Source organism: Macrobrachium rosenbergii, chromosome 49, assembly GCF_040412425.1.
Source record: "Macrobrachium rosenbergii isolate ZJJX-2024 chromosome 49, ASM4041242v1, whole genome shotgun sequence".
NCBI classification, from domain to species: domain Eukaryota; kingdom Metazoa; phylum Arthropoda; class Malacostraca; order Decapoda; family Palaemonidae; genus Macrobrachium; species Macrobrachium rosenbergii.
In genome coordinates this window covers 8,619,284-8,629,996 of record NC_089789.1, presented here as the reverse complement: position 1 = coordinate 8,629,996, position 10,713 = coordinate 8,619,284, and the positions used below count along the sequence as shown (strand labels likewise).

General features: G+C 40.2%; 1 protein-coding gene across 34 annotated transcripts in view; it reads right to left on the bottom strand.

The window, feature by feature from the left end:
- Window positions 1-6,747: 6,747 nt before the first annotated feature.
- LOC136832065 (von Willebrand factor A domain-containing protein 5A-like) overlaps window positions 6,748-10,713 on the bottom strand; it is a 61,403-nt gene continuing 57,437 nt past the window's right edge. For 31 of the 34 annotated variants that reach the window (XM_067092629.1, XM_067092623.1, XM_067092625.1 and 28 more), the window contains 2 exons: window positions 9,139-9,333; window positions 6,748-8,122 (listed from right to left, as the gene is read on the bottom strand). In XM_067092629.1, the coding sequence (XP_066948730.1) occupies window positions 7,949-8,122; window positions 9,139-9,333 (369 nt within the window). In that variant the 3' untranslated portion in view covers window positions 6,748-7,948. The remainder of the gene's footprint in view (window positions 8,123-9,138; window positions 9,334-10,713) is intronic. The other 3 variants (XR_010851035.1, XR_010851033.1, XR_010851034.1) reach the window with 2 other exon arrangements.

Genomic DNA, 10,713 nt, shown 5'->3' with positions numbered 1-10,713 from the left:
GGGATCTGAGAAAGTCCACACGTGAAGGCTTTTCATCAGAAAGGAGGAGGCGTAGACAGTTATCCCTTGAACCTGCTGGGAAAGAATAGGAAGATGTAGTGGCTTGTGATGAAAAGTCAGCTTCTGTAGGGTTGGAAACCAAGGGCTGTTTGGCCACATTGGAGCAATCACTACTCCCCTCCCCTTGAACTCCTTGAGGAGTTGTACTACTTTCATTAATAAATTCGTTGGGGGAAACAGATAAATGTTCCCCAGCAGGTTCCAGGCCAGCGAAAGCGTGTCTCTGGCCACTGCTTGAAGGTCGTGATAGGGGGTGACAAAATTCGGTAATTTGTGATTGTCGCGTGTTGAGAACAGATCTACCTGAAGATATGGGTGATCTTGGAGGATCCCGCTGAATGACCCTCTGTCCAATTCCCACTCCCCTTCCTGGGCTTTGAATCTGGAGAGGGAGTCCGCTAGGACATTCTGAGCTCCCGCAAGGTGGGATGCTGACAGAGTCCATTTCTTCACCTGAGCTAATCTCATGATCCCCAGCACTATATGATTCATTGGCTTTGACCTTGATCCCCCACGCTTCAAGCATTGTACCACCGGCTTGTTGTCTATGAACAACTGAATGTGAGATCCCCTCTTGGGTTTCAGTCCCTTGAGTGACAGGAGCATTGCCATCATTTCTTTGATATTGATATGGCAAGATTTGAAGGCTCCCGACCACTTCCCAGACACTTTGTTTTGATCTGAGTGTCTCCCCCATCCGTCCTTCGCCGAAGCATCCATATGAATGGTCACTGAGACTAGTTTCAGGACTAGCTGGACAAAAGATTTCAGGGCCTGATTCGATGCCCATGGTTTGAGCATTGTCTTGCACCTCCTTTTAAAATGAGAATCCGGTTCAAATCCTTCAAAGTCGTTTTCAAGACTGGATCTACTATTGATGCAAATAGGAGTTTGCCCTGCAGCACTTCTAGGTTCCTTCTGGAAAAACTCTTGGCTTTTCTGAACCTCTACCTGATCTACTATTGACCTCCTGGAGGTCTCTGGTAGGGCTAGCTTTCCGCTTTCTAGACACCATTGTAGGCCTAGCCATCTGAACTTCTTATCTGGCTTCAGCCATGACTTTTCCCAGTTGATTAGGAACCTGAAGTCCTGCAAGGTCTGAACCACTATTCGGGACGCTTTTAGACACTCTTCTATCGATTCCGCCCAGATCAGCCAATCGTCCAGATACGCCATGACATTCACCCCCTGTAGTCTTAGTTGTTCTAAGATCACTTTGGTCAATTTCGTGAACACTCTGGGGGCTACAGTGAGGCTGAATGGCATCACTTTGAATCTGTATGACTGGCGACCTAGACGGATTCCTAGATACTGGCGAAAATGAGGTTGGATTGGAATGTGCCAATATGCGTCTTTCAAGTCGACAGAAGAGGTGTAGCTGTCCTTTGGCAAGGTATGTCTTATCTGATCTATCGTCAGCATTTTGAATTTGGGACAGTTTATTGCTTTGTTGAGGACAGAGAGGTCCAGAATGACTCTCCTTTCCTGAGAGTCCCTCTTTGGAACACTGAAAAGCCTCCCCTGGAACCTGATAAAGTGGCATTTCTCTATTGTGTCCTTTATTAGCATTTTGTTCACAAATAGGATCGACTCTTTTGTGCTGCGCTGATGAAAGTATTTGTTGCGGAAGGGGCCCTTCCAATCCCAGCGCAGACCTTTGAATACCACTTGATAGGCCCAAGGGGACACTTTCCAGGCTTCCTGGAACCTCTTCAGCCTGCCCCCCACCTGAAATGTCTCACTGGTTGAATTGACCTCTACCACCACCTCGTCTTCCCCTGTTATCTTTCTTCCCTCGAAAGGATCCGCCTCTTCCACGACCGCCTCGAGCCTGCTGGAACTGCCTAAATTGGGATGGTTGAGATGGCAATGCACTACTGCCCTTTAAGGATGGCTGAGAGTGCGGCATAGGGAATTGTTTCTGGGAAGAGGGACCTTGTCCTGGGTCTCGCACAGGAAGAGCTGGTGCTTTAAAAGCCTTCTTATATTGTTGCTGCTTCCTGCGTTTTACCCCCCCTTGGGTCTGCTTCCGGGTCATATCCAAGTAACTCCTCAAATTTGATACCTTGGTGGGTAGCAATATTATTCAGCTTGGTTACTAGGTCCCTAGGCGAAGAGGAGCTCCTTTACTGGCATAGACTTATGGTCAGCAAATTTTAGGGCTTGATGTCTAAGTTTTAATTTGGACGCCGACCAAGCCTCCAGAAGGTGAATGAAGATTGGGCCCACGTTCCGAATTTGTAACCTTGGGAGCACCGAATCTCTTTGTTGGTCACAGCGGTATGCCTGAGATTCCATTAATGTCAAGGTTGTAATGCAGGACATTAATAGTTTCCTCGCCTCAAACTCCTGAACACACAGGGTGTCGGCAAGGTAAGGAGTGTCCGCAAAAAAGCATGAACGGGCATGGTTTGCTAGAAATTTGCCTTTCTTCATCACCTCTGTGAAGCCTGCTAATGGTTTTGTTAGATCGTCCATGGGATCTGGCAGAACTGTTCCAAAGTCCTGGAGTTCCTTTAAAGAGAACTTCGTCCCATGGGCGGCTGACTCTACCCAGTTCTTTTCCCAAGATTTGAACAGTTTATTGGTGATAGATGGGAACTTCTCACCAACTGGTACTTTCCAGGCGGGAAGGTTCCTAGCAAGAATCTGGGTGCCTAGAGCACTACCTCCCAGGTCCTGGCAGATATTAGAAAGGAAGCCCTTCGCCTGATCCTTGGTAAAAATCATGGTTTCCTCCGGTACCATAGCCAGAGTCTTAGGTGTTTGGCATCGAAAGCGAAACTTACTACCTTTGAAGTGGACAAAAGGTTTTGCAAACTCTAACCTAGCTAGAGGGGTGCATACATCACTATCATAGAAGATGCCATCCACCGCTCTAGCTAACCGTGATGCCACCACCCAGGGATTAAACTGCTCTGGCTCGTCCTCCACCACTCTCAAATCTGGGAAATCATCTATATTAATGGGTGGATCTGACACTTGTGCTTGCTCCGGAGTCTGTCCCTGAGCCCCTGTATCCAAAGATTTTGCAAGTTGTAGTTCTATCAACTTGTCCAGCTATGATTCCATTGCAGACATCCTAGCTTCTTGTGCCGCAAACTTTCTCTTAGTAGCAGTTGTGCGGACTGAAACATTATCCTCATCGACGTCCATAGGAGTTGATTTACTATGGATGCTGCGAGGAATCGGTTGATCTATTGGGGATCGAGGCTCAGCATCAGATAGATCCCCCTCATCATCCAGATTTTCAGATTCTCCCAAATCGATTTCATCCCCTGGTATGAAGGGGGGCACCACAGTGGATGCATTAGGATCCACCACGACATCATCAGGTGAGTTCTCATAACCCCTGATCGACTGAATTCTGGCTGTGGGGAAGAGAAAATCTCTTACACCTTTGTCTGGCAAATAGCCAAGAGGACCTTTTGGGCCAATTTTGGAGAAGCCTCTTACCCATGATCTTAAATGTTGTATATTAATATTTGCCATAGAGCCAGAAACAGTGTGATCGCCCGTATGAGCCCACGACAGCCACTCAGTACATATGTCACACCCTTCCGGACTCCAGCATGGATGGTCCGTACCCTGTACACTGCTGGGAGTACACCCCCGACAAAACTCATGCCAAGTCTTGATGGAGTCTATCAGCTTCTTACAGGCGGCATTAGCACACTTATTTGGCAAAGCCTATAAAAGAAAACAATACTATGAAACACCCCTAAAATGTTTAAGGAACTATGTTATATAAGCCATTACATCATGAGAAAAAACGAGCATATAGTTTTTATATTCTCGAATGAGGTGACATTCATTCTACCATCTCTCTTTATATTCTCGAATGTGGTGACAAATGAGGTGACATTCATTCTACCATCTCTCTTTATATTCTCGAATGTGGTGACATTCATTCTACTATCTCGAATGGCTGGATTCATGCCCAGTCGACATCCCTGTTCGAGGCTCGTCTCCAATGGGCGCTAGGCACAAGGGAAAAAAGGGGGTTACTCACTGAGGGAGAGCTACAACTGAAGGGCGATCTATGATCACGAACAAGGAAGTCGAATAGTATTGGGATTATGTCAGTTCTATGACAGAGCAACAGGTAAATCCATGCCATTCGAGTCGAGGGTATCATACACCAAGAATGTGGGCTACCATGTAGGCATAGCCTAGACTGGGGGATCTACGTATATCCGATATAAGACATCGATCGCCCCAGACGAATATCGTTGGCATGAATCGATACTCACGACTTCATTGGTGCATGGCAACAACCTTACAGCTAATAGAACGACATATCTTTGAGTTCATAACTCATTTCTATATTACACTATTCGACATAAAAGAGCTACTATTACGAATCAATTCGACATAAAAAAGTTACTATTTCGAATCAATTCGTCATGAGAAAAGCTACTATTTCGAAATAATTCGACTTGAGGTATTTGGTAACTCGACTGGGAGCCAGTGTATCATATGCGATTTTCGTTTTAAACGATTCTGAGTCGAAGGTTTCGATTAGAGCTTCGATGGAACCTTCTAGAATGTTCCAGAAGCGCATCACTTTTCCACACTGACAATGGGACATAAATCGGAGGTTTTACACGAAAAACTCTATCAAAATGTCCAAAACATAGTCAAGTCACACAGACAACACTAAAAGGAATTACTCCAAGTACCGAAAGCGGCTATCATCCGCCTCGTAAAACCTAAAAGTAGCAAAGGTTAGCCTAACTTTAGCGCTAGCACTAGCGTTGGGGCTATCGTAAATTTCATAACAAGCAGGTTTATATAAACTTTCCAAGCATGTTTAACAGTTCACGCTAGGGTTTTTTGACATGCTGAATCTAAAAATCCTACCCTAACCTATGCTTTTCGCTTTAATTAAGGCAGAATCCTAGCCTACATACGGGTAGCGGTATGACGCTCCCGAGCCATCATTTCGGACACTAAAAAATATATGAAAATATTAGTTAAGCAGGACTAAATTTTGTGACTGTGGTAGGGCAGGTACTTATCTTATTCCCCGTTGACTGGGATGAAGACTCCATGCTAGAAAGTTGATAATCCTTCAAATTACGCCGGAAAAGATTTTACCACACACACCAAAAAGCGCGGCTAGAAAAACATTGGGTTGACAACATGCGCATGCGGAGTAGATGCGTAGTCGCGTTTTGACCCGATTCATTCGAACTAGCCACGGAAGCGCAAATGGAAAGGTGTAACCAATGGAGATGTTTAGCCATGAATTGATTCATCAATGCGGCGGATAGGGGGTCAAAGTGCAGACCCCATCGAGACCTGATATCCTATCACAATAGTGACAAGCTTCCGTTAACCGGAATGAATACGTGCCAACCCTGTGCTATAAGTTCTCTGATAAGGGATTTAGCCGGGGTGCTGCCTAAGGCAGATGTAACTGCATGAGGCTCTCGCGGCTCCCTTTGACTAAAAAAGACTGTTTGCCAAAATTCCTCCCCCACATTTCAGGTTAACGACTCAAAAGCATTGAGAAGGTGCCAAATGGCATATTCAGCTAAATCAAAAGGGACATACAGTATTTAACTAGTTAGGGTTCATCATTCACCACCTTGCTATTATTCAATGTTGTTTAACCTGGTGGATATGGGAATCTGTCAACAACTGTTTGTACAGTGTGGTTTGGACATTCCTTTGGAAATTTTAGATGATATACAATTCTTTAGGTCTTTCAAACTTTGTCCTGTAATTTTATTACTTTAATAATATGCAGCTAATTAAAAATACTGTATAATAATTCTCTCAGCCTCTCTTCTACATTTGGTCAGCTTACTGAGATAAATCTCTGGTAGAAGCAGACATCCACATCGGAGAACAGTATCCTGGTAAAGGAAGGGCAAATGGCCTAAAACAGGTTGCACTGATTTTATCACTGTTAAAAACGTATAAGACTTTATGTACAATACCTAACTTACGTTGGGCATTTGGTGACACTTCGTAAGATGTTTCTCAAAAGTAAGACATGCACAAAAGTTACACCAAGTATTTTAACTATACTTGGTGCTCTTTCAAACTCACTCAGCATCAGACTCACTCAGCAGAGTCCCATCCATTTATATAGGAGGATGGGGTGAAAAATCGGTACACAATCTACTAATCAATAGTGTTTTCCATTTACTGGAGTTCAGCCTCATATCCAACGAACTACACCATTCATTAATCCACTCCATGTCACAACTGAGACTAAAGGCAGCATCATTTCTCATAAGTGGAGGCTTTACTAAACCCACATGTGTTTCATCATAGGCATACTGAACAATCTTGTTAACCAGGTGAACAACCATATCAATTGTATACACTAAAAATAACAGTAGACCACAAACACTCAATCCAAGATTCTGAAGTTTATAAGTGCCTTATGATTTACTAAATCGAAGGCAGCACCTTTTTGAATTACTCTACACTCAAAACCTTTGTCAAGGTTCTCTTGCAAATGGTATGTCAAATCTGAAAGAGCATCGCTGGTACCTTTTGGATTCCACATAATTGCATAGTGGCTTTAAAGTAAATTTTTCTGCAACTTTGGAGAGCTCAGGGAGAATAAAAATTGGCCTGTAGTGCTGCTGTCTGCAGATATGCCACTCTTTGAAACAGGCACTATATTACTAAGCTTGTGCTCTTCAGCCAGGATACAACATCAACGTACATATTTATAGAATTTAATAATCTTGAAGACAACACACTAGAAACCTTTTTAAAATACAAAAGGAAAAACTGTCAGGATCTTCTCCAACCCAGCTATCAAGATTATCAACAATTCTTGTAACATCCCAAGAGCAAAAATGCATATATATAGTATTGAGAAAATAGGTTCAGGATGAAAAGTGTCATCGAGAGGGACATCCTCAGCTGATTGCTTGGCCTCAAAAACTTGATGCCAATTAGGGCCAATAACCAATTCTACCATCAACTGTTAGTAGTGGTGGAACAAAAGACAAGCCTGACTTTAAGATAGAAGATGACAATTTGGCCCACCACAGATGAGGGTGAGTAATTCCTTCAAGTTTCCTCTTCAAGGAATTACTGTTATTTCTCTCAGCTAAGTAGTAAATTCTATTTGCAGTATGGCGTGAATCAAGAAAAGCAATGTAATTTTCAGTGAGAACGATTTTGTCTACCTGCGTTGAATTTGGTCTGTTTGTCATGGTAAGCTTGTCTACATGAATCTTCAAACCAGGGCTGGTCGTTTGTCCTAATCTTGATAACTTTTCTAGAGACATACCTTACTAAAATAGGGATCGGCCTTTCATTTAATTTCTTCTTGGGATCTGGATTATTGTATCAATGAACAGCAAATCTAACAAATACTTTCATATACTGTATCCACAATTATCCCAACACTAAATAATACACTACATATATACAGTAATGATGTAATCAAACTAGGGAAATGTGTAATTATTCATACACTAAATAACATACTGTACTGTACATCAAAATGATGTTATCAAACTAGAAAAATTTGTAGTTATTTAAATAACAAATAACATACTGTACATGAAAATAATGTAATTAAACTATAAAACTTTGCAATTATTCAAACACTAAATAACATACTGTGCATCAAAATAATGTAATCATACCAGAAAAATTTGTATTTATTCAGAACTAAATACAGTACTGTAACATACACCACAACAATTGTAAGCAAACTAGAAAACTTTCTCATCATCTAACTAAATAACATACTGTACTGTACATTAAAATAATATATTGAAACTAGGAAAATTTGTAATTATTCAAACAATAAATAACATACTTTACATCAAAACAATGTAATCAAACTAGAACAATTTCTACATATACAGGAATATATATGAAAAAAACATGTTCCTTAATGGTGTTTTCAGTTTTCAGCCAAGACTTTTCTAGCTGCCACCATAAGAGCTTCTACGTCGTCGCCACATCTTGCAATGAACATCTGGGCTTTATTGGCCAGCAAGGCCCACTCATCTTTTTCAGCAGAGTATTTCGTCTCCAAAAAGGCAAGAACCACTGAAGTGGCCCAGGATGTTTCATTCTGGAAGACACAATCACAAATAAGAAAAACTAATTTCAGTTACGTCATATAAGGTTCAATACTGCATGTCTACTGCTCTGGTAAATGAAGCAGCTAACTTCATTTCATTTTTAGTTAGAGTTTTCTAAGACTAAAAGTAAAGATGATATTTTGAAAGATATTTATACAACTAACAGGTAGTAGCACACCTTCATTAAATGATGTGGACATCATTTATTTATTTGTATAATCTCACTGACACTAGTATTTTGTGAAAAGATTGCTGCTGTTTGCATCACTTGTTAACAGAAGCATCAAGATCTTCATGTTTTGAAGGTCTTTCCTCCCTTCAACTCCCTAGTTGTACTCCAACAACTGGTGTTCTATATCCCTAGCATACTCACAAAGCTTGTTTGGCTTTTTCTTTCAATTTTGTAAAATGTTGTCTCCTTAATGCTGAACTCCTCACACACGAGGAATATTGAAACAACCATCACTCCTTTCCCGTACGTTAAGCTTATTGCTTTATGGCTTTATTTTCTTTAATCATATGGTGTTTCCTAGCCATTATTTCCAGATATTGTGATAACCTGTCTAAAGGAAAATAACACAATGAAAATACACCCTGTGATTAGCGGAGCAAATGCACAGGCTTACTACACAATGTCTAACCACTGACTCTAGGTCAGTGAGATATAACTAGACTTGCTCAGCAAAATCACTGCTCAGTTAATATTGTTCTTTAGAGGATCATTATATTGACGTTTCAGTGTACCACATTTTCACAAGTATCAGTCACTATCTAGTCCTAAAAAGAGCACTTGGCAACCATGATCATCAACTTTGACTTTTGTTACTGTTATTTGATGATATACCTTTAATCTACAAGCAGTGGACACATGGTTGTATACATACCTTTGTTACTTATTTATATAAAATCAACCACTAGATTAATCAGATATATTCCATCTAATTTTCAGTCATGTACAAACACAATATAGAACAATAAACACAAATGCAGAAAGTAATGTCCATACTTTGTATGTAGTTGCACCAGCAAGAAGCAAGTGAGGCAGTGATGTGATCTTTACCGCATCCTCCAGAGTCCAGGATCCATCAAACTTCTGAAGACTAACCACAGACATAAGGTTTTTTCCACAGTCCACTGGAGAATGTCCCTCACTTACAGATTCTGCTTCCTCACCCATATCACCATCCGCATCCCTCTCTGCCTGCACCGATGAAAATCCAGATTTAGCTTATGAAGCCTAATATTAACATTTGCTTGGATAGATTTTAATAAAAATTTTGTGAACTTATTTTTATCTGTGGAAAATATACAGTTTGTGCAATTATCATACTACTAGATATAGCAAGCAATTACTAATTCATGATAAGTTTAAAATTTATATCCTGCTTTCACTGCTTTCTTATCTGGAGAAAGAAAAAGCCTTCTATCATACAGTCTTGTAAAAGTTTAGTTCGAATGACGTAGCTTAGTTTGTTTACGTTTGATAATGTAAACCATTTTCAGGGACTTGACGATACCAATGATTGTTATATAATTCCTCAACCTATAATCTGGCCATGGTCCAGGTCCTGCATCTTAGAAATCTTTATTGAAGTGTTAAAGTGTCAGCATAGTGTGCTTACTATACTTCAGAGTTAAATACAGAGATCATTAATAGTAATACTATTTATGCCGTTTGTATCAAACTGTTTCTATTTGTCCCACAAGCACAATTCATGTGGTTTCTACAAAAAAGGCTCAATTATAACCCCAATTCAACATTTATATTTAAAGCATTTATATGGCAAATTCTGACAAAGTTTTTCAAAATGAAGCTTTCAAGTACTTTCATTACTTTTAAGCCTAATCCTCAAGAAAATCCTTAGCTTATATGGACCTCTAGAATTAAAATGCACATTACATTTACTGTATTATATAGTGTTGTAGCTTCTGCAGGTAGAAAGGTTCAAGTTAATTTTCTATCCCCTGACTAATTTTTATCAAAAGATATTGCAAAAGACCTAAAGTGAAAGAATCAAACACTGCTAACCTAAACGAGAATAAGAATAGATTCAACTTCTAAATGCAGTAGATGTTAGCATTTCTGGAGCCAACTTGGCATTAGCTGATGGAAAACAGAAATCTCCTCAAACTGTTACCAAACTTTATCAAAACTTAGTGGCTAACTAGCTTCTGAAATTCTGATGATATTCAAGTTTAAAAGTCTAAAAATTACAATCCCAATCAGAAGTTCTGGGATAATACATATAATTTACCATAGCAGTTGCAATATACACAGGATTTAAAATGGGGGAAAAACATCAACAGATCCATATTCCCCCTGCCCTTGGCTTTTATACAAGTTAAATAGGATATCTAGAACTATAAAGTATTGGACAACACATCAAAGAATCTATTCTTTCTACTGCTGTAGAAATAATAGTGAATATCTAATACTATACTGTACTGTATATGGTGAACATGAAACCTCACTTTCAAACCAATCCATCAATCTGTTAAACTTGAGGTATTCCTTTACAAATTGTACTGGGAAGCAATACAAGACAAATAACATGTTTGTGTTTATGGAAGCAAGCAGAAA